General features: G+C 34.4%; 1 protein-coding gene and 2 long non-coding RNA genes across 4 annotated transcripts in view; 1 reads left to right on the top strand and 2 right to left on the bottom strand.

Annotated features, from left to right (window-relative positions):
• The window catches only part of arrdc2 (arrestin domain containing 2), a 29,653-nt gene extending 12,438 nt beyond the window's left edge, over positions 1–17,215 (bottom strand). Inside the window, exons 1-2 of one of the 2 annotated variants that reach the window (XM_030131785.1) lie at positions 17,134–17,215; positions 14,638–14,893 (exon numbers count right to left, since the gene is read on the bottom strand). In XM_030131785.1, coding sequence (XP_029987645.1) covers positions 14,638–14,890 — 253 coding nt within the window. In that variant the 5' untranslated portion in view covers positions 14,891–14,893; positions 17,134–17,215. The remainder of the gene's footprint in view (positions 1–14,637; positions 14,894–17,133) is intronic. The other variant, XM_030131786.1, reaches the window with a different exon arrangement.
• LOC115417748 (uncharacterized) lies at positions 1,329–19,040 on the top strand. The gene is made up of 4 exons (XR_003935197.1): positions 1,329–1,405; positions 3,102–3,106; positions 6,476–6,481; positions 19,031–19,040. It is a non-coding gene; the product is annotated as an uncharacterized LOC115417748 (long non-coding RNA).
• A 2,611-nt stretch (positions 19,041–21,651) lies between these two features.
• On the bottom strand, positions 21,652–25,319 carry LOC115417750 (uncharacterized). The gene is made up of 3 exons (XR_003935199.1): positions 25,307–25,319; positions 23,108–23,109; positions 21,652–21,770 (listed from the first exon to the last, which is right to left on the bottom strand). It is a non-coding gene; the product is annotated as an uncharacterized LOC115417750 (long non-coding RNA).
• Between the last annotated feature and the right edge of the window lie 306 nt (positions 25,320–25,625).

Below are 25,625 nucleotides of genomic sequence, written 5' to 3'. Positions count from 1 at the left end.
ATGGCTCCTCAAGTCAATGTATTACTAATGTATCAGATGCTTTCATATTAATATTACAACATATATACATTTTATTTTATTTTATTTATGCCAGAGCTTCATTATCATATGTTTATACCACGTAAATCTATAAATTAAACTTAAATGAATAAATAATAATGCAAATGTTTGTCTTTGCTTTAGTGTGAGAAAAGTAAATTACCTTATGAAAATGTGATAACTTGAACATATAAATAATGTCAATTTGAAACTTTCCTCTAAGTTTTAAAGTGAAAAAAGTAAAATTATGCAATGAAAATGATTATATCTACCAACTATCCTTTAAAACAATGTGAATAACACGAACAAACTGAAATTTATTAAGAAAATGAAGTGCGATTTTGAAAATATTATCTCTCTGTTTATCATTTACACATGTTCCAGATGACAGTAGATCAACCAATACACAAAACATTTAATAACAGGCGGAATGTTGGTAAACTTGCACTTCAGATGTTCATATTTGTTCAGGTTATTCATGTTTTTTAGTGTAAATAGAGTAAAATTACATGAAAATGTTTACATTTACAAAGACAATAATTAGCAGTTGTGAGTATTTATAGGTTTTTATGGTAGTATTTTACTGATCTGACCCACTTGAGATTAAATTGGTCTGCATGTGGAACCTGAACTAAAATCATTAATATCTTCAGTGTAATTCTTGCGTTTCACAAATTCACCCCACAGGCCAGACTGGACCCTTTGGTGGGCTGGATTTGGCTTCTGGACCGCATGTTTGACACCTCTGGTTTAGAGTCAGCGCTAAAGCAAAGATATATGTGTGTTATCAGCAAAACAAACACACTTTAAAGTAGCTGAACTGCAGTAAAATGGCTCCACAAGTCAATGTATTATTATAATATCAGATTCTTTCATATTAATATTACAACATACACTTTTTATTTCATTTTATTTATGCCAGAGCTTCTTTATCATATGTTTGGCTAACATCCACACAAAACTGTAACCATAATTAAATACCTAGTCCCTCTTATACTGAATCTTACTCAGGGCATGATCTTTAAAGTCGCTGCTATAACTAAATGAAGGCCTTTTAATGGTACTTGGACAAAATATTATTTATATTCACTATTTATGCTTTGTACAGAATATATTTTGTATCCTGTGTTTTTTAGACTGTATTGTTATTATTGCATTTGTAACTTTATATTACATTGTCGTATCTGTATTTTGTATTTAAATGGTTTGCCAACTGTTTTATGTAATGTCCTGTTTTTATATTCTGTATTTCCTGTTGCCTGTTGACCTCCCCACAGACTGCAGATGTAAATTAGCTCTTAGCCAACTCTGGTGCAATCATGTGATTGTACGTTGTCCCTGTCAAATAAACAATAAAGTGAAGTAAGTTTGTATCAAGTAAAAGAAAAATGAGGGAATTTGTACAGTTATGGTAACCTTCTATGAACGTTATGGTATCTAGAAAATAGGGACGTGACATCGAAATTATCACCGTTTTATTTTTAATTTGTGTTCTTTATGTATATTATTATTTACTTTGTTTACGTTTCATTATAAAACTTGAATACCAATAAAAAATATTGTGGAAAAAAAAAAAGTTTGTACCAAGTAAATCTATAAATTATACTTTTCTTGGGCTCAGGAAAGCAATTCACAGCTAATCCAAGACTGTTTTTAATACTTTGTTTAGGAGAGTCTTATCAATACTCAAAAAAAAGAGTTAATCTTGTGGTTTTCACTGGACAGGAAGGGGATGACAAATGTAATATGAAAAGGAGATAAAGCTTTAACGTTTTAATGTAATGGAGTAGAAAGTTCAGCATTTACCTCAGTCATGGAGTAGAGCTGAACAAAGTAGAAATGCCATGCAAAAGCTGTTTCTGATATTTAACCTGTTGAGACCCAGAAATAGCCTAAATTCCACAAGAATAAATAAATAAAAAATAAAAAACCGTCCACTGCAGAGGCCAATCCATTAAACAAAAATTTTAAATGTATGTGAAAAAAATTCAGCATTATGTCTTTTCCAATCAAGACAGTTATTTAATGTTTAAAAAAAGGCCAAAACTTTTACTTCCCTGGGTCTAAGGAGGTTAAATAAAACCCATTTAGAGATGATTTAAAAGTCCGTCCACTCTGGTGGTTTATTTCACTTCAGTATCTCCATTAAAGATCAGGGGTCACGTACAACCCAATGTGATCTTAAACAGGCCAGAACCAGTAAAATATTAGTAAAAATAGTCTATAAATACTAACGCAAATGTTCGTCTGTGTTGTAGTGGGTATTATCAGCAAAAAAACACACTTTAAAGTAGTTAAAGTGCAGTAAAATGGCTCCTTAAGTCAATGTATTACTAATGTATCAGATGCTTTCGTATTAATAATACAACATACACATTTTATTTCATTTTATTTATGCCAGAGCTTTTTTTATTTTATGTTTGTGCCACATAAATCTATAAATCTATTAAAAAAAAAAAAAAAAAAACTTAAATAAATTAACCCTTTCATGTACGAATCATGAGAACCTTAATAATTTTTTCCTGAGTGTTTTTATTCCTCTTTAGGCATGAAAAAAACAATGCGATTGAAAATTTTCTTCTGAAAAATAAATAATGAATAAATAAATAATAAAAATAATTTCAAAAAATTTAAAAATACATAAAAAAATAATAATGAAAAAAAAAAAATCTTATGAACCTATTTTTCTATTTTTCATGAAATTGCAAAAATGTCCACTCTACTGGACACCACACGTTTAATTTTTGACACAGAAACATGTATTTACTGATAAATTGTGTGAAAACTATGGGGAGGGCTCATGATTCTGGGGATTTATGCTCAGGAGAGATCTACATAATGTTACCAATTCATGTCAGAAAAGATATGTAGTGTCTTAAAACTTTAATAAAGATATGCGTGAAAAAAAACAAACAAACAACGAAAAGAACAACAAAATCCTTGAATATACAAGAGAACAGCTGTCCACTGGAATGACCACTATGCATGAAAGGGTTAATAATAACGCAAATGTTCGTCTGTGTTTTAGTGGATATTATCAGCAAAAAAAACACACTTTAAAGTACTTGTAGTGCAGATGCTTTCGTATTAATATTACAACGTACACATTTTATTTCATTTTATTTATGCCAGAGCTTTTTTATCTTATGTTTGTACCACATAAATCTATAAATTAAACTTAAATAAATTAATAATAACGTAAATGTTCATCTGTGTTTTAGTGGGCATTATCAGCAAAAAAACATGCTTTAAAGTACTTGTAGTGCAGATGCTTTCGTATTAATATTACAACATACACATTTTATTTATGCCACAGCTTCTTTATCATATGTTTGTACCACATAAATCTATAAATTAAACTTTTCATGGGCTCAGGAAAGCAATTCACAGATAATCCAAGACAGTTTTCAATACTTTACTTAGGAGAACCTTCTTAATACCAAAAAAAAAAAAAACAGAGTTAATCTTGTGGTTTTCACTGGACAGGAAGGGGATGACACATGCAATATGAAAAGGAGATAAAGCTTTAACATAAATGTAATGGAGTAGAAAGTTCAGTATTTGGAATGGAGTTGAAGAAACAAAGCTGCTTAAAGTAGAAATACTCAAATACAGTGCAAGTACTGCAAATCTGGGAGTAAAAGTACCTTCTACATCTCATTTTTCTGCATTAACTTCACTGTTATTATTAGATTTTGCCTGTGATATCAGTTAATTTCTCAATATTTTCATGCCTTGTGATACTTAGATTCTGATGGGCCTGTTTGCAACAATACAAACCTTTTTGTTCTCTACAGTCACAAGCTCCTGTATGAAAAATGTTAGCACGCCACCTACTGGAGACTATGTGCATCATCATCCTGTCTCAGCCCCTCAGGACTCCTCTGCATCAGCCCTGATAACATGAACGTGGGGCTTGTACATGTAATGATCTGCCTGACAAACACGCCCACTGTGCAGATGTCCCGGTGCGATCTGGGTAATCATAAAGGCAAATACTGCCACCACCTCTGCAGACTGACGCAAAAAACACATAATGTTAGTGAGGTTTTCTTTGTTTAGGATCACAGATGCACAGGAAACTACATATTCAGACAGAAAACGATGAACATCCACCTAAGTATTTTAGTGAAAAGGAGTATAAATGTGTATTATTTTTGGTTTGTTTGAGTCTGACACTTTTTTAAACTAAAAAAATAAGAGGGAGCAATAAAGGTAAAAGCTTAAACTTTATTTATAACATTAAAAACTATGGAAAATGTTTGTAAGAAAGGAAAACAAGTCCTGGGAGAACCCTGGAGAATGAATGGGGAGCAGCAGCAGCAGTAGCAGCAGTAGTAGCAGCTGGCTGCACATTGAAAGAGGGGGGTGAGATTAAGGGAGGTCACATGTTGTTTTCCTGGTTGCCACGGTGACGCAGGCTGCATTTTTTAAACGGCTCCTACCCCTTCCTTCCTTCCTTTCTCCTGCCTTTCACTTTCACCTCGTTTTTTTTTTCCCCCGCCACACTTTTTGCGGTTTCTCAAATAAACTCAAGGTAACACAAAATCCCCATTTCAGCTCCTTTTCAGCTTTTTAATAAATAAACATTATATTAATTGAACTGAACAATGAAAAAAAAAACAATAGCGTGCGCAACAAAACAGCTTGAGTCCCTCGGGTATTGTTAGGTTTATGAAGGACAAAAACAATTAGCTCTGTTATTTCCTTGACAGATTCTGCAGATAACATTGGTGTGCACTGAGGCATGTATCTGCAATCAAGGAAACACAGTCACATGTTCTACTGCATCCACGTCATCCTGTATCCGAATTTCACATATGTTACCAGGTTTGGATGGTAGAATCCAGAACCACTTCAAACTAACCTTAACCCATAAAAACCCAAACATCCACTGACGACCAAAACCATCTTCTGATATAAACTGTTTCATAACTGTTGATCCACTAATCCTATCAATACATGTAAATAATTGGTGTAAAATACAGTTCTTCATCTTTTCATGGTCATCAGATATGACCCATTTGGATGTTTAGAGACTCCATAGTTACCGTGGAAACACTGTCATCTTCTACAACATTGATTCACCCGTACAACCCATGGAGTTGGATCAATGACTGGATGGACACACTTGTTCTTTGTTCAGTAAATGATATTTTTGGCTGAAAAAGTCCCTTTTTCTTCAGTTTTCTCTGTCTCTGATATAATAACCTTTAACTTTAATCTGAGCTTTTATGAACATCTACATGATCAGTGAATTATATACAGGAAAATACATGATTTACACTGAAAAAAATTTAAATAAAGAGGATAATATTACAATAAATGATGATAAATCACTTAGGACACACACACCATGCTGGGTTAACAAAATGTCACACTGAATAAAAGTGACTATGACCCCTTACTGATATTGTTTGTATATTTGTTGTACTTTGTTTACCTACCTTGATAAACTAGCCTAATTACAGCCAATCTTAAAGAAAAATCCATTTGAGAACTGCCACATAAATACCACTGGGTCTTTATGGGTTAACCTAAATATAATGACAACTCCATTTTGGAGTGAAAAAAGTTAAATTGCATTGTAAAAAATGTTTACATCTAAAAGTATTCTTAAAAAAATGTGAATATCATGAACAACCATGAACCATCTGAAATGTCTGAAGAAAAATAAGTGCGACTTTAATAATATAAATGCACAAAACATTTAGTAACAGACAGAGTTTTGTTAAAATTGCACTTACTTCTCTTAAGACATAATGACATAGATATTGATGTAAGAACTGAAGTGATTTTGGTTATTATCAAGAAAACATGTTAAATGGATAGATATCAGCTCTGAAATTAAACTACTATGAGCTATTTTTGTTGTTATCAGTATATTTGTCCAAACAAATGTACTTTTAGTTGGACCAGGCATTAAAATGAACAAGAAACTGAAGAAAACAAGGGGTGGTCTAATAATTTTTTTCCACGACTGATAAAATACAAAATACAGAGAATTACATTAGAAATAAATGGTGATAAATCACTTAAGAAAGGTGATTATCAATATTAGAGTATTCAGCGCTGTGTCATTTTTGGTAACTGTTGTTGGAAACACCGTCATCTTCTACAACATTAATTCACCAGTAAAACCCACGGAGTTGGATCAATGACAGTGGATGGACACACTGGGTTTATGTTCAGTTAATGATAGTTTTTGCTGAAAATGTCACTTTTTCTTCAGTTTTCTCTCTCTCTGATATAATAAGCCTCAACTTTAATCTGAGCTTTGTATGAAAATCTACATGATCTGTGAATTAAAGGTGGGAAAATACCTAATTTTCAATGAAAAAATGCTAAATTCAGAGGATAATATTATAATAAAGGGTGGTAAGAATGTCCTGTTGCTCCGTGTACCTTCACTGTTTTAGGTGACACCACATAATAGCAGACTGTGGTTGAAAAGCAACAATTTGCCACATTTACAGGGTGGGGAAGCAAAATTTACAATGAACATTTAGTTGTTTTTTCTCAGCAGGCACGACGTCAATTGTTTTGAAACCAAACATATATTGATGTCATAATCATACCTAACACTATTATCCATACCTTTTCAGAAACTTTTGCCCATATGAGTAATCAGGAAAGCAAACGTCAAAGAGTGTGTGATTTGCTGAATGCACTCGTCACACCAAAGGAGATTTCAAAAACAGTTGGAGTGTCCATAAAGACTGTTTAGAATGGAAAGAAGAGAATGACTATGAGCAAAACTATTACCAGAAAGTCTGGAAGATACTATTAAAGAAGAATGGGAGAAGTTGTCACCCCAATATTTGAGGAACACTTGTGCAAGTTTCAGGAAGCGTGTGAAGGCAGTTATTGAGAAAGAAGGAGGACACATAGAATAAAAACATTTTCTATTATGTACATTTTCTTGTGGCAAATAAATTCTCATGACTTTCAATAAACTAACTGGTCATACACTGTCTTTCAATCCCTGCCTCAAAATATTGTAAATTTTGCTTCCCCACCCTGTACATTGATCACATGCGTCACTGTTTGGTTTAGTTTTCATTCTAAGTCACTCTTTCTGCGTTTTGTCACATTTTGGACAAAACAGACAGAAACAACAGTTACGGCAAATGGCACAACACTGAATCTACTGTAATATTGATAATCAGTTCATTACTTAAGAGAACATAAATAACCCAAAAAGACTCAACACTACTTTAATATCAGTTCCCAAATGACATTTTCTCTACATTTAACCTTTCTTAAGTGATTTATCACCATTTATTTCAAATATTATCCCCTGCATTTTGGATTTTTCAGTATAAATCAAGCATTTTCCAATATTTAATTCAGTGATTATGTAGATGTTCATAAAAGCTCAGATTAAACTTGAGGGTTATTCTATCAAAAACAGAGAAAACTGTAGAAAAAGGGATTTTTTCAGTAAAATATATCATTAACTGAACAAAAAAAAAGTGTCTTCATCCACTGTCATCGATCCAACTCCATGGGTTTTACTGATGAATCAATGTTGTAGAAGATGATGGTGTTTCCATGGAAACTACGGAGCCTCTGAACATCCAAAAGGGTCATATCTGATGACCATGAAAAGACGACAAACTGTATTTTACACCAATTATTTACACGGATTGATATGATTAGTGGATCAACAGGTATTAAACAGTTTAGATCAGTAGATGCTTTTGTTCGCCAGTGGATGTTTACATCTTTATGGGTTAATAATACAAACAAAACATTTAATAACAGACAGAATATTGTTGAAATTGCACTTATTTCTCTTAAGACATGTCAGGTTGTTAATATTTGCTCAGATTATTCATATTTTGGTGTTTTGATGCTTTTGGTCGTCAGTGGATATGTGGGTCTTTATGGGTTAAAATGTACTTATTACAGTTTCGTTTTGCAGTTGATTTCAGTTCAGTTTTATTCACGAAGCACAAATCATATGAGCATCCGAAAAATGAATCTACAAAACCTCCGAAAGCAAGCTCATGGTGACAGTGGTAGAAATGAGTAGGACACCATGTGCCTCTACAAGTTTGGATCATTGGAAAAGAAAACAAAAGCAGAGAAATACATTCAAACATATATTTACATCCATTAACTCTAGCTTTTTTTTTTTTTTTAAATAGAAAACCAGAAAGATAAATGTGTTTAAACTTCAAAAATATCAGCAAATATATGCATACTTTTTTTTTTTTTTTTGCAAAATATGTAACTCAATAATGAACATTTTGAGGCTTGTTGTTGCACCACCTCATCTACTGGTTACTGATTTCCATTTGTGAAGCCACAGTTTATGATTTATTCTGCAAAGTAGGCTGTATATTAACATGCAAAACCTGCCTAGTGCATCTTTAACCACCTTTAACCTACATTCATGATGCAGCTGTTGACCTGAACAGTAAATGCATACTGTGGCGTACACGAATGATATAAATACTTTCAACAATTCAGCAGAAGTAACAAAAAAACAGCTGCTTTCCTCTGAGACTGTGCATCTACAGGTGCTGAAAAGGTTATTAAACATTTGAGATCAGTAGATGCTTTTGGTAACTGGTGTATATTTGGGTCTTTATGGGTCAATGTTATTTTTTGCACTAAAACAAAGAGAAACATTTGGAGTTTTCAGTATTTATAGGCATAATGTAATTTTATTTTTGCATTAAACAAGAAAGAAAATTTGAAGTCATTAATTAGAAGTTATTACGATTACTATGTTATTTTACTTGAGATCATATTGGTTGGTATGTGGAACCGGAACTAAAAACAGATTGGACACACTTGACTGTTAATATTTTCACCCCTGACCTGTATATAGTCGTGGAAAAAATTATTAGACCACCCCTTGTTTTCTTCAGTTTCTTGTTCATTTTAATGCCTGGTCCAACTAAAAGTACATTTGTTTGGACAAATATACTGATAACAACAAAAATATCTCATAGAAGTTAAATTTCAGAGCTGATATCTATCCATTTAACATGTTTTCTTGATAATAACCAAAATCACTTCAGTTCTTACATCAATATCTATGTCATTACGTCTTAAGAGAAGTAAGTGTAATTTTAACAAAACTCTGTCTGTTACTAAATGTTTTGTGCATTTATATTATTAAAGTTGCACTTATTTTTCTAAAGACATTTCAGATGGTTCATGGTTGTTCATGATATTCACATTTTTTTAAGAATAGTTTGTAGATATCAACATTTTTATCATGTAATTTAACTTTTCTCACTCCAAAATGGAGTTGTCATTATATTTAGGTTAACCCATAAAGACCCAATGGTACTTTTGTGGCAGTTCTCAAATGTATTTCTCTCTATATTTAACATTTCGTAAGTGATTTATCATCATTTATTGTAATATTATCCTCTTTATTTTAAGTTTTTAACACTCTTTTATTAAATAACTTTAGTTCCTTTGTTGGGATTGCACAAAAATAATGTTCTGATGTTAGTTCTGAACTAATAGAATACGAACATTTGATCAGGATCTTAAACTGTAATGTCTGTAAAACAGAATTTAAGTTTGAACACAGGAACATTTTGTGATATAGCATTAGATCCTGTTGCGGTCAAATAAAAATGTGTTTATTATTGGTGCTTATTTCCGGTATAATTCAATTCTTCAAGGAAATAATCATTTTTAAAAAAGAAAGAAAAAAAAAAGCCTTTTTAACAGAATCATGATATATCGTATCGTGATCCTACTATTGTGATTTGTATCGTATTGCCAGATTCTTTCCAATACACACCCCTAGTGTGGACAGGATCATTTATTCTATCAAAAACAGAGAGAACTGCACAAAAAGTGACTTTTTCAGCAAAATATATCATTAACCGAACAAAAAACAAGCATCTCCATCCACTGTCATTGATCCAACTCCATGGGTTTTACTGGTGAATCACTGTCGTAGAAGATGATGGTGTTTCCATGGTAACTACGGAGCCTCTGAACATCCAAACGGGTCATATCTGATGACCATGAAAAGATGATAAACTGTATTTTACACCAATTATTTACATGGATTGATAGGATTAATGGATCAACAGGTATTAAACAGTTCAGATCAGTAGATGCTTTTGGTCGATGGTGTGTGTTTGGTTCTTTATGAGTTAATATGTTATGATTTTACTGGTTCAGTGCACTTCAGATCATATTAATCTGTATGTGGCCCCTGAATTAAAATGTGTTTGACACCCCTGCTTTAGAGAGTGGACCTAAAATATCCTGTTTACAGAGCATCCAATGAAACATTAACCACTACCTACCGTTTATTTACTCAGCTACAATGGCCAGTGTTTTCTCGTCTGACTTCAGGAGCACAAGGCGCCTGCTGCCGTGCACAGCAGGGGTATTTCAAACTATACATCATTTGTCTTTTCACCAAGCAGTCGAGTTTATTTAGACTGAGCGCTAATGGAGTCGTGTTTAATGTTAGGATTACGTTATCTGACTGATGTATCTGCAGCGGCCACAGCTGACCTCTCTCCAAGGTTTCCACTCAACACATTTAGTCTGAGCGGCTTCATTTTGCAAACTGCAGCGACTTCAGGACAGAGTGCAGATCAGCACGTTTACACCACATTAATCAGAAGACACTTTTTTTCCCCCTCATCCACCACCTGTGATACGTGCTGACGTATATGCACCAAAAATACCACAGCTGAGTTACAAACTGTACTCTGTGTCTGGAGTAAAAGTGCAACAAGAGCAGCAGAAATAAAACATTTGTCTTTCCGCATAAGCGAGTAAAGACACTGTTGTGCATCTTCTCATCTGAACAGTCACCTTTGGACTGCAGTCGGTGCGTCACAGCTGAACCTGGTGACCCACCTGTTTTTCTTGGCTCACAGAGTAAATGCCGTTTCAAAATTTGCATTCATTATATTGTAACAAACCGACCCTGTCTGTATTTAAAGTCGCAGAGGTTTGAATATGGAACCTAAGCTGAAACTGAGATTTGTCTTCCAGTCTGGATGAAAAAGACACCATATTATCCTTAACTGTACGTTCATATCAATATTTGCTTTTCCATTGACCCTCAAATTGTACGAATATAACTTGCGCATAAAAATTTACCTAATGGAAAAACGACAATTTCATCAAAACTCTCATTTTTCGATTAAAAGTTTTTACGCTGGGAAGAGGTGTTTTTTCAGCCATAGTGCAAAACTGCAATGGAAAGACCTTTTTCTGCAACTAGAGTCACATGAAATAAAAAAAAAAACGGATGTTGATGGACGTTACAACAAGCGAAGAAGAGTTTTAAAAGAAACATGGTGCAGTATGTGTGGACACATCAGGAAACTGAATCATTTTTTTTATTTAGTAATGTAATAATGAATATATCTGTAAATCAACACAATATTTACGTTCGTCTCCATGTTTATGGAATGACTTCTCGTGTCATCTCGCGATAATAAATAAACAAATCATCGTATTTGTGATTTAATGAGAAAACCGATAGTATGCACCTCCGTTTTTTCAACATTTAGTAAATATCGGTAAAGTTTTGCGCAGATGTCCAGTGGAACTAGTAACAATCACAATCTTTTGGAGAGCAATCACATTTTTCTCATCTTTTATCAAATATTTGCAAGTGACAACAAAACTAGAAGATGTTTTCCCAAAGTTTTTAAAGGCAGGATGTCTTCTTTTGTTGTTATTTTACTAAAAACTCTTATTTTTTTCCCCATAATTTACGAACAAGGTTATTGCAATATTTTGAAGACCCAATTTTAATGGTAGATTCAAATGATTATCATCGGAGGAGGAAAGTTTGGGCAACAATAGACCTTTTTCACAACTTCAGTATATTTGACTGGAAATACTCAGTTGTCACAGAATTCTACTTCCTTGCCTTCCAGGGCAACTACGGCACAAGCGAAGGACAAGAGTTTTTGTAGCGTTCAGGCTGCTCTTGTTCTGCCCAAAAGCAGTCGTATCTGTCTTTTCATTCTTTTCCTGTGGACAACGAGGTTAAACAGAAATGGATTCAAGCGATCCAGTGGGACAGACATACAGGTAAGCCACTTTTACGCAGAGATCCCACAAAACAGGTGAGATGGTGGTCCCACCTTTTTTCCACCACTGACTGGTTTCCACAGCCAAGGCAAAGGAGGAACAGAGGTGAGACAGGCTGGACTTTTACACAGTGGTGACCAAGTGTAGCGTATAGTGTGACGTATAACTTGTGCATCGGAAATACCTCGAGTATAGCGGTGTCGGAGTCGACCCATCTTTCACCGTTCCACAAATGTTAGCATGGATCGACTCCTCTGCTCAAAGGTGCAACAGTTCGCGGATCTGGGCGTCTCCCCAATTCCACATCTTTCTGGTCTCGTTGATATGTTTGTTTATTGGGGCGGCCATGGCTCAGGTGGTAGAGCGGGTTGTCCGATAACCAAAGGGTTGGCGGTTCGAATCCCGCTCTATCCTAGTCAGTCCATTGTGTCCTTGGGCAAGACACTTCACCCTCCTTGCCTCCAGTGCCACTCACACTGGTGTATGAATGTTTGGTGGTGGTGGGAGGGGCCGTAGGCGTGAATTGGCAGCCATGCTTCAGTCAGTCTGCCCCAGGGCAACTGTGGCTACAGATGTAGTTTACCACCACCAGAGGGAGAATGTGAGAGCAAATGAATAATGGATCAATAATTTAAAGTGCTTTGGGTGTCTAGAAAAGTGCTATATAAAATCCAATCCATTATTATTATTATTATTATTATTATACACGGCCCACGCTCATTTATAAATCTCCCTGGTGCAGGGGTCGCAAACACAATACATCAACAAAACGTCACACTTTAGTTGCGGAACGAGAGGTGTTCCTTTTACATAGCATTCCGGAATCATGATTGTACCTTTATCATGGCTCTGTTACTGCCTCCAGTGGCGTTACAGAGGTGGGACCAAATGACCCACCATTTTGTTTACACAGACATCGTTCCGGAATAAAGACGAAATATTCCCAGAACAGAAGTGCTGTGGAAAAGGGGCTGTACATAAACACAAACGTTATCCAAAAAAAGGCTAACTGATGATAGTATTAGGCTAACACTACTGTTGCTACACAGCAGACGTCCACTTGGACAGCCCTGAACAGAACAAACTGATGCCATAATGCTTCATTCAGAGCAGACTACGACGCTTTAGGTCGACTGTACGTTATACATAAATTATATCTATGTAAACATGCTGATCACTCTCTAACTACCTTGATATTTATGGACAAATTCCTCATGGAAAAATTTGTACCCTTTATTGATTTTGTTCTTTTTGGTTATGGAGTTTTCTTCAATGAACCTTCCAACATCGGCAAATGTAATATTTGGTAAATCGGTCAGGCAGGCGGTGTACACTCTCTTTTCATATTTTTATTTTATTTTATGTTTTTGGTTGTGTACATTCTCTTTTTATATTTTTTATTTTATTTTGTTTTATTTTATTTTTTTGGTTGTGTACACTCTCTTTTTATTTTTATTTTATTTTATTTTTTGGTTGTGTGCACTCTTTTTATATTTTTATTTTATTTTATTTTTTGGTTGTGTACACTCTCTTAATTTTTATTTTATTTTATTTTATTTTTTGGTTCTGTACACTCTCTTTTTATTTTTATTTTATTTTTTGGTTGTGTACACTCTCTTTTTATTTTTTATTTTATTTTATTTTTTGTTGTGTACACTCTCTTTTTTATTTTTATTTTATTTTATTTTTCGGTTGTATACACTCTCTTTATTTTTATTTTATTTTATTTTATTTTATTTTTTGGTTGTGTACACTCTCTTTTTATTTTTAATTTTTATTTTATTTTAGTTTTTGGTTGTGTACACTCTCTTTTTATTTTTATTTAATTTTATTTTAGTTTATTTTTTGATTGTGTACACTGTCTTTTCTAATTTTTATTTTATTTTATTTTTTGGTTGTGTACGCTCTCTTTTTATTTTATTTTATTTTATTTTAGTTTAGTTTATTTTTCGGTTGTGTACATTCTGTTTTTATTTTATTTTAGTTTAGTTTTTGGTTGTGTACACTCTCTTTATTTTTATTTTATTTTATTTTATTTTTTGGTTGTGTACACTCTCTTATCCATTTTGTCTCACGGTGTTAACGTTTGCCAGGAAGTCCTTTTCCACAACAGTTACGTATTTCCGGCAAGTGTGAAAAAGGTCAATTATACTTATTTATTTAATTACAAGATGGGTACAATTCCCCTGATAAAACATGTGATATGACAGATAAAGATGAACCACTATGATATTACAGTGCTTTTTTTCTTAGGCTTGAATTAATTGCAGATTCAGAATAGTCTTCTTGTTTTGTGTTTCTCCAAGCTATTTTCTAAATTCTACAATAAAACAGGTCGAAAATTATGCAAATATGCACAGTTTGTAGTCAAATAACAAGAAAATCCTCATCACCAGCCCTCCACAAACACAGGGAACCCAGCAGACGTCAAACAGTAATCCGATTTGTCATTGTGTATCGTAAAAACAAAACCAAGAAAACTCGGTCATTTCTCAGCCAGTGTTGTAAATAAACACACAAACGGCCCAGTGCCAGTTTCACACCACTGACCTCGGATCAGGTGCTGTCTCTTCCTGAAGTAGGTGATCTTGGAGGTGTAGTCGTTGTAGACGGAGTTCATGCCTCGGTTCTCCAGCCAGTGAGCCGTGGCCACGCCTCTGCCCTGCACCTTCATGGACTGAACTCGGACGTCCCTGCGGAGCTCCAGGATCACCTGCCCAGACACCGCCTCTCCTCCGGTGAACGCCGCATCCACGGGTCCATCCAGCTCCAGCCGGAAGGACTTGATGGAGCTCAGCGTCATCTTCTGGGAAAGAAGACAGACACAGGCCACATAAATAAGACTAAAACCGCCTGAGACCTGGGAAAGTGAACATTTTTAGCTTTTTTACATTAAATAATTGTCTTAATTGAAAACTGCACAATGCAACAGTTTTTTCAGATACATTTTTTTTTTTTTTTTTTTTCTTATTTAATGGAATGTCCTTTGCAATGGACAGCATTTTTTAAGTAAAACTGTCAAACTTTTGTCCCCTACAGAGGACAGAAGTGCATTGCTAGGTCTCAGGAGGACAAAACAGTGCAATAACCAGGGTTCATAAAGACATTTTTCAAGGTCAAATTCAAGCACTTTTAAGGGTCATTTTCAAATTTTCCAGCACAGCACCTTATCGCTGGGGAAAAATACATATCTACAGGAATACATCTACTCATCATCATTTCTTTTCACTTTCTATCGCAATCATATACATTGTATTATGCTATAGGCATCTAAAGTGATGTTTCATAATAGCAAAAGGACTAAAAATTAAAGGAGAACACAAAGTTTTATCCAAAAAAAGGGAAGCCACTTGGGGTTCTTCAGACAAACTCGCACCGAGACAAAGATTAAGATAAAAATGTACCTGGACTCGACCTGAGAACACCTGGGAATTTTTCTTTTTGACATAAAGTTTTATTTTTCTAAATGTATCACCTCTCTGTAAGTAGCTTTGGCTTGACTTAATATTAAAAATGAATAAATAAATCACATCACAGAGTGATAATTGCAAGCACTTAAACTGAAATTCAAGCACTTTTCAGACCTTGAAAACACAACATTGAGATTCAAGCATTTTCAAGGATTTCAAGCACCCACACAAACCCTGAATAACATGCAACACAAAGCTCAGGCAGGTCATTCCATGCATGGAGCTTACAGAGACATTAGAAATTTGTACAAAACAGGTTTTAAGAAACACGGTGTGAGGATATCCTGCAAGTAGCCAAAGTCATAAATAATGTAAGCAACTGGTTTGTCCCATGTGAGACCCTTAAAGCAAAGTATCATTCACTTTTTTCCTTTAATGAGTATTCTTCAGGTGACTTAAATAATACAATTCATTTTCCTCTGTGTGCATATTGAAGCATGTACTGTTATTGCATTATGGCCAAAAAGTTAATATTTTGTGCATGTTTTTCAATATTTACAGAAAAGTAGTGGCCTCCTGGAAAAAAAAGTGTTGCATTATTATAAAACAACAACAACAACAAAAACAAAACAATAAATTATGTGATGCATATACTTTTAATGAATTATGGACAAAAAGTGAATACTTTGTGCATGATTTTCAATATTTACATAAGACCATTAGCCTCCTGAATAGAATAGAATAGAATAGAATAGAATAGAATAGAATAGAATAGAATAGAATAGAAGTTCTCTACGTTTAGCAGCAGATTCTTTGAGTGCAAAAAGGAAGACTGTCACGTGAAATTATACTGAAAATACACACTGAAAATTACAAAAATACACAAAAATTAATAAAAAAGAAAATACTGAAAACATATAAAAGGTCCATACTAAATATGAAGACAAATATGTTGCTTTACTATTTAAAAAATAAATAAAACTACATATGTGAAGTATATTTTACTGTATTAAGGCCAAAAAGTGAATACTTCGTGCATGTTTTTCAATATTTACATAAGACCATTAGCCTCCTGAATAGAATAGAATAGAATAGAATAGAATAGAATAGAATAGAATAGAATAGAATAGAAGCTCTGCTCGCTTAGCAGCAGATTCTTAAAGTCCAAAAAGAAAGACTGTCACGTGACATTATACTGAAAATACATAATGAAAATTACGAGTATATATATATATTTTTTTAAAAATGAAAACAAATAAAAGGTCCATACTAAATCTGAAAACAAATATGTTACTTTATTATTTAAAAAATAATAATAATAAATAAAAATGTGTGAAGTATATTTTACTGTATTATGGCCAAAGACGGAATATTTTGTGTTTGTTTTTCCAATATTTACAGAAGAATAGCGGACTTCTGACGAAAAATATGCTGTTTTATATATATATATATATATATATATATATATATATATATATATATATATATATATATATATATATATATTAACGCGTGTGTTGTCATTTTTCGACAGTTTGAGGAGGTCTGAGACACAGCGTTGCATTAAAAAACCAAAATAAAACCGTAAGGAACATGAGGATGGTGTTAAAGCTGATTAGAACGTCTTCTTACTCACCAGCAGGACAGAAGGAACGGAACAGTGTTGAGAAAAACCAAACCAAAGGACTTCCGTAGACGGTGCTCCCGTGATCCGCTCGGTCGGACTGGATGCGCGTGGGGGGGACCGTCCTTTATAAACGCAGTCCGGTTTTTCACGCCCACAAACACAGCGGCTCCGCGGTTTGGACCAATGACAGCCAGCGCGTGCCAACAAAGCCCCGCCCACGTCGAAACAGACACGTATGGGGGGATTGTACGCGCAGCCAGGCACGTGCACGAGGGTCCGGACTGTGACACAGATTTCATGGACTGGAAATGGTTTCATCCAAGTAACAACAGTAAAAACAGTAAAAACAGTGAAAAAAAAAAAAGTTAAAAACAGTAAAAACAGTAAAAAAAAAAAAACAAAAACAAAAAACAAACAAACAAACAAAAAACAAACAAACAAACAAACAAACAAACAGTAAAAACAGTTAAAAACAGTCTCAGTTTATTCAATTATTTCTGAGAAACTGAAAAGACAGAAATCCTAATAAAAATGGTTATAGTTCTTAAATGTTAATGCAAGTTTCTTGTTAAACCCATGGAATTAATGCATTTTCATTTGTAATTCACAAGCAAAATTATAACATTTATGTCCAAATATTAACGGACCTGAATGTTTGGGTCATGGATGAGAAAAAAAATATGACTCTTTTCTCCTTAACCATTAAAAACCCAAACAGCCACTGGCAAACAAAAGCATCTGCTGATCTGAAATGTTTAATAACCTCTGAACCATATTAAAAAAAAAAAACCAAAAAAACCCTCTGAACTCATAAACCTATTGACATGTTGAAATAATGGGTGTAAAATACAGTTCTTCATCTTTTTATGATCATCAGATATGACCCATGTGGACATTCAGAGGCTCCGTAGTTACCATGGAAACACTGTCATCTTCTTCAACATTGATTCACCACTAAAACCCATGGAGTTTAATAAATGTTCGATGGAGACAGTTGTTTTGTGTTCTGTTAATGATATATTTTGTTGAAAAAGTCACTTTTTCTTCCGTTTTTTTCTGTTTTGATATAATGACCTTTGACTTTACTCTGAGTTTTTATGAACATTTACATGATCAGTCAGTTAAACATAGGAAAATAGATGATTTTCACCTGAAAAAAGGTGAAATTTAGACTACAATACTATAATAAATGGTGATAAATCACTTAATAAAGGTTAAATAGAGAGAAAAATTCATTTGGGAACTGACACAAAAGTCAAATTGGGTCCTTGTGGGTTAAGAATGGGTTTTAAGTGAAAGGAATGTTTGTCTCAGAGCTACCAGATCTACTTTAAAACAATGTCTGCACATGACAATATATTCACTTTTCACATTCTTTCTTGTGGAATATTTACAAATCCACTGTATAAATGTACATAAACCAACATATACGTGTATTTTTTTTTTTTTTTTTTACTTGTCTTGTCCAGCATCGTAACAGCAGAATGGTGGTCTGGCTGACTTGTTGCGCTCAACAAATTTGCTTTACCAAAGGAAACTTCATAAAGTATATAAAGCTCCCCTTGGTGTTTTACAGTTTTTTATTTTTATTTTTGGTTGAACCACATTTTGATGTCGGACCTGACAGGAAGAAACAGGAGGAAAGAGAAGAAAGGGAGAAGAAAGAAGGAGAGAGAGAGAAAAAAAGACCCTCACACAAGAAAAATAACAACAATAATAGTGACAATAATAACAATAAAGATAATTATAATGATAGAATATAATGATAACAACATATGTGTGTAATAAAATTGAAAACATGAGTGAACTAGCACTTTTGTAATTTGTTTCTGATTCATCTTATTAAAATATGTAAGATTTAACATATTTAATGTCTGAAGCAGATATTTTCTAAGATATTGTACAGCAGTGAAAGTGTATTTTTGTGGAGTCTATCTATATTTATTCTCACATGCTCCCCTGGAAAATCCTCTCGCCCTCAAGTGAAACACTAGATCTGAACTAACCTGAATCTAAATAAAGGCTTTTTTGTTCGAAGGCAGGATGGGACACTGCTTTTAGAGTTTAATAGAAATAAAATAGAGTTTATGAAACAGAGAAAACAGCAGGAAAACTCAAAGCCTTACCCTATAAGACATAAAACGTAAAAGACTAATGTTAATCCAAAGCTGTTTAGGCTGTGTTTCCCATGAGGCCACATGAGTAAAACGTGCTTGTTTCTGTTTGGGTTTTCATCATGTGAATGCTGCTGAACAGGTCACATGGTCCGTCTGTCACATGCTGTAGGACGTTTACATTTATGACACTGACACACATCGCAGACATGTGTAAAACATGTCAAAGGTTTACTGTTCAACAGTTAAAGCCACATTATTAAATAATCATATTTGCTTCAGGGCTAAAGAAGAAGAAAGTGTCTGAGTGTTTTTCAACCTTGGGGTCACGACCCCATGGAGGGGGGGGTCGCCTGAAATTTCTAGTAACTGATTAAAAAAAAAAAAAAAAAAAAAAAAAAAAATAGAACCAATGGCCCTGTAGCTTACCGGCCAAATTCAAAGCTTTGGGAAATGTATCCAGATGCCATTTATTCTCACCCAGTTCTGTGTATTTATTCTATTACAGAAATAGTTCATGTTTTGGTCATATTCTAATCAGATCTGTAAAAAATTCAAATTCCAACTTGATATCATTGATACTGATTTATTGGATCAATCCACTTCCTATCTGTTATAATGGGGAAATTTGTCAAAGTCGCACCAAATCCAGAATCAGATCCAGATCCAAATAATTTCAATACCTTGTGTTGACATCATCATACAGAAGCTGTATACTAAGACTGAAGTCAGTCAGAACTGGAGTTTGGGAGAAAAAGACGACTGAAATTTTTTCCCCATAAGAGCCCATGTTAAATTTTCCATAAGTTCCCGGATCCAGAAGAAGATCCTGATCAGCATGTGGTCATTATGTTTTGGTCATCTCCCCATCAGGGCTGGACTGGAGAAATTTACACTGGAGATCATTTATATTTACTGAGTTGTTGTATCAATCCACTTCCTATTTCTTAAAATGGGGAAATTTTTCAAAGTCGCACCAAATCCAGAATCAGATCCGGATCCAAATAATTTCACTAACTTTTATTGACATCATCATACAGAAGCTGTATACCAAGTTTGAAGTCAATCGGAATTGTAGTTTCGGAGAAGAAGACGATTGAAATTTTTGTAACGGACGACAGACGACGACAGACGACAGTAGCCAACGGCCTGTCGGCCGGTAAACTAAAAACCCACTAATGGGTCAAAACACAGTGATGCCCCGTCAGAGAGCGAACTTTAATTGATTGCCATTCCAACATTTATTTCAGTATAAAGTAGCTCCTTGTTTGGGATAATCCCTTATGGTCCAACTAAAGCAAAAATGAATTTAAAAGTCAAAATGTGGGTCATTTAGCAACACTAATCTGTTAAATTGTCTCTAAAATGTCCCGTCAGAGAGACTTCAAATACTGTGTTTTGACCCTAACAAAGAATATTTTTAATGAGGTTGTGTTTTCATCGGGGTTTGTCAGTTTGTTTGTCTGTTAGCAAGATAACTCAAAAAGTTATGGACGGATTTGGATGAAATTTTCAGGAAATTTTGATTCTGGTAAAAGGAACAACATAATATTAATGAAATTGCATTTATTTTTTTAATAGATATTTCAGGGTGTACATGGTTGTTCAGGTTATTCGCATTTTCCTGAAGTAAATTAACTTTTACAGTAAAACAAAGAGAAAAATGTTCATTATTACCTCTGCCAAGGACGCCGGAGGTTTGGTTTTCATCAGGGTTTGTTTGTCTTTTAGCAAGATAAGTCAAAAAGTTATGGGTGGATTTGGATGAAATTTTCAGGAAATGTTGATTCTTACAAAAGGAACAAATGATTTAATTTTGGTGGTGATGAAGGATGGGGGGAAGACTGATCTGCCTTGGTGGAGGTCTGCGATCTCTGAGTGCTTTTCTAGTTCAATATATATTTTATTATCATTAAAACACCACACACTTTTCCTAATAAAAATCAAGTTCAGACTAGAAATGCACTTGGAGAGCACAGACCTCCGCCAAGGTAGATCAGTCCCCCCACCCCCCGACACACCCTCCATCACCACCAAAATTTAATCATTTGTTCCTTGTGCCAGTATCAACATTTCCTGAAAATTTCATCCAAATCCATCCATAACTTTTTGAGTTCTCTTGCTAACACACAGACAAACAAACAGACAAAGAAACCCTGATAAAAACGTAGTTAGCTTCAGGGCTAAAGGAGAAGAACGTATTTAAACCAGTATTTTTCAACCGTGGGGTCGCCTGGAATTCAAATGAGGTCGCCTGAAATTTCTAGTAATTGATTAAAAAAATAATAATAATAAAGAATATTTTTTTAATGATTCAATATATTTTTCATTATAATAAAAACACCACACACTTTTCCTGATAAAAATCAAGTTCTGATCAAATGCAGGATATAATATCTGACAGGGCATATCTTAATTAACCTGATCATGTGACCGCCTGTGTTACTGCGCTTCAACCTGCCCGGACACAGTCGTAGTCAGAAAACCGGACCGAACACAGAATGAAAAGATTTCTTCATCCACTTGGCCCCGCTTAAACGTGTCCAAGAGAAAAATGTGTCTGATTTGAATGTCTGGAGTCGCCAGAAATGTGTGATGTTAAAATGAGGTCATGGGTCAAAAAAGGTTGGGAACCACTGACCTAAGCAAACGTTATCATTTGCTTGGTCATCATAATATCTCCACAGTGTGTTTTTTAGATATCTGAATGAACACAGATTGAAAAAAATGTGCTGAGTTTGTTCCCTCATTGGTCATTGCAGGAATATTTCTAAAGGTTTAATCTGTGGAAACTGACAGAGACAGTTTTTTGGTGAAGTTTTTTTTTGTGTGTGTTTTCATGACTCATCTTTTTTGTACAGTTGATGAATATGTGACAAGTAGCATCATAAAAACAAGAAAATCTGTAAATGATGAGTTAAAACACATCTGAAAAACCATGGTGGGGTTAAAGATTAACTCTTTGTGAATAAAGTTTATTCTGTGAGTCGATTACTTGACTGCAACAGAATTGGACACCGCTAAGGCATCCTGGGTAAGTGCCAAAATAGATAAGGCCAAAGACACAGCAGCTCCAAGATTACATTTATTCTGCAAATAATTCAAGAGGTGCTCTATTTAACATTCATTTATGTGCCTATGGATACTGTGATGTGACTTTACTGGACATTTATTGAATACAACAGTGTGTTTGGACCTGTCTATTTCCTGGCATTAGTCTAAGAGACGTTCAATGACTAAAAAATGCACCCCTTGTTTTGTATTTATGTATAGTTTTATTTTATAGTGGTGTCCTTTGGTGGTGTCAGAGAAAGATATAAGAAATACAGTAGGCTACAGCAGGCACCAGGGAACATAGGTACTAGAGAACGTAGGTACCAGGGAACATAGGTACATGGGAACATAGATACCGGGGAATATAGGTACCAGGGAACATAGGCACCAGGGAACAGAGGTACTAGAGAACATAGGTGCCAGGGAACATAGGTACATGGGAACATAGATACCGGGGAATATAGGTACCAGGGAACATAGGCAGTGGGGAACATAGGTAATGGGAAACATAGATACTGGGGAACATAGGTACCAGGAAAAATAGGTACCGTGGAACATAGGTACCAGGGAACATAGGCACTGGGGAATATAGGCACTGGGGTACATAGGTACCAGGGAACATAGGTACCAGGGAACATAGGCAGTGGGGTACATAGGTACCAGGGAACATAGGTACCAGGGAACATAAATACTGGGGAACATACTGTAGCTTCTGGCTGTAAGTCAATCATTAACGTCCATTTCTCTTGAGCTAAATCTGTCAGGTCATTTATTTTCGTCGTAAACCTTCCTTGCTTCACTCGACCCGGACAAACCACTGTTCCACCAGGTTGATGAACTCCAGATTTGGTTTATTTACATCGGTTTATCTGCCAACATTTTATCAGCTTCGCCTGCATCTCAGGGTCAAGGCTGTGTTATTGCTACAACAAGGATTGTTTTTGCAGAGGTTTGTGATCGGTCGCGCTTGAAGGAAGGGATGAGAGATTTTCTACAAAAAAAGAGAGAAGAGCTAGCCGTGGTGTTAGCAGTTAGCGCTGACAGTGTAAACAGGTGGAAGTAGAGCAGTAAACTCTGAGGCATGGCCTGGATACGGCAGGTGAGCGGAGGTTTATGTTTAAGCCACCAAACTGTTAAATCTGCACTCACATACTGCCTCAACATTTCACACTCTGATGGCGTTCTTGGAAAAAGATGATTTATTCATGAAGCAACAGAGATTATGAGCATTCTCCTGCAGTTCATTGGACACATGATGTGAGGAATGAACATGTTTGGAATGAAGTTTTATTTGTAATGAAATAAGTACTGTATGTAAATAAAACAGTAGAAAAAAACAGGCTTATGGATGTTGTTAAAATGCATTTTTGGAAACAAAGACACGAGCGATTCAATGCATATCATATTTTTTTCACATGACTGGTTTTCATTTATAGAAACAACAACATTATTATTATCATTATCATTTATTTTATTTATTTTTTTGGAGTTACAGAAGACAGTGTTTGCTTCATTTTTACAATATTACATATTGAAACTCAAAATAGTTGCCATTTGATTGTAGTCCAGCTTTTGTCAAAATAATGAGCACTTTCTCTCATAATCAGATTACTGCTGTTTTCTGATAAAAACATATCAGATTATACTGTTTTCATGACCCCCTGAATAATCTGATAACTCCAGAAATCAGATAATGATCAGAGTATTAGTGCATGTAAACAGGCTAAGTGTAAAACTGTTAATAATATATATATACATATATATATATATATATATATATATATATATATATATATATATATATATATATATATGTATATGTACAGCCTATAAAATAAAAAAATAAAATATTATAACATAATAAGATAATTATTTATTATTATTATTATTATTATTATTATTATTATTATTATTATTATTATTATTATTATTATTATTATCACTACTACTTTGCCACTTGTTTCTGCTAGTACTTTCCAATGTGCAAAGGTGTTTTTTTTCACTATTGTTTTTTCAAGCTTTTTTTTTTTAAATAATTATGTTATTGTATTGCTTTTTTTCTTGCGGGTTTTCTCGTGTATATGCTCGGTGTTGTGCTGCCTTTGGAACCTCAGTTTCCTGAGGGCTCTGCCCAGACGATCACTGAAATTCTAGCTAATATAAAGGTCAAAAGACCAGTCTTTATATGCTGTAATCCACCTCCACTGAATGTATAAACCAAATTTAAAAAGTTAGACTGATGTTTAGTTCTGTAAGTATTTCCTGTCTTAAAGAGGAGTTTATTGGTGTCCAATCTTTTCTGAACTTTCATCAAAATTTCACAACACTTGTATTTACTTGTGTCTTAAAACTGTCATGTTCTCCAAATTCAGAGAATGTAAAATCTAGAATCTGAAATGTAACTGGAATATTCTCAGAGAACACTCATGACTTCTTCTGTCTGTGAGTCTGCGTGTTTTATTGAGCGACAACAGTGAAGCGGTGGAGTTATACTTTCCAGTCACTGTATGGTAAACTGAGAGGAGTACTGAGAGCGAGCTGGAGGGTCTTTGGTGGAGGACTTGGCGGTGTAGTCTGCACTGTGGGTGGTGCTGAAGTCTGGATCAGTCTCTGGAAACCTGACGTTGGTCTAGTTTAACACAGAAAGAGAGAGAGAGAGGGAATAAAAGTGTGTGTGTGGAGGTCATGAGCTGAATCCCACCTTCTGCAACATTCAGGCCTTTCCACCGTCTCATAATGCAGTCACTGCTGCTAAAGCAGGGGGTCAAAGTCGTTTAGTTCAGGGTCCACATTCAGCCCAATGGGATCTGGAGTGGGCCGGACCAATAAAATAACATATAAATAATAATCAAAATTTTGCTCTTTGTTTGTAGAAGTTAAATTACTTCAGGAAAATGTGAATAACCTGAACAACCGTGTAGAACCTGAAATATCTATGAAAAAAGATAAATGCAATTTCACCAACATTATGTCGCAGTTTATTATGAACACAATTTACAGATCTACAAATGCACAAAACATCTGTAACAGGCAGAATACTGTTCAAATTGCATTTATTTTTCTTAAATTTCAGGTTACTCATTTAATTTGTTCAGGTTAGTCACATTTTATTGTGACAGGATTTGTAAATGTAAATTATCTCAGAATGTAATTTCACTTTTTTCACACTAGACCAAGAAGAAAATTTGGAGTTGTCATTATTGTCCAGATTTTTTTTTTTTTAACCAATTTTCTTTTTTACTACTAATTTGTGATGTATAGTGTGTTTGCTCTTGTATTATATTTTTATTCTTTTATTCTAGTTTTACTGTTTGGAATCAAAATGTCTATCTA

The sequence above is a fragment of the Sphaeramia orbicularis genome, chromosome 4 (genome assembly GCF_902148855.1).
Source record: "Sphaeramia orbicularis chromosome 4, fSphaOr1.1, whole genome shotgun sequence".
Lineage (NCBI taxonomy): Eukaryota > Metazoa > Chordata > Actinopteri > Kurtiformes > Apogonidae > Sphaeramia > Sphaeramia orbicularis.
The sequence above is the reverse complement of the archived record's forward strand: the minus strand, read 5'-3'. Positions and strand labels throughout refer to the sequence as shown.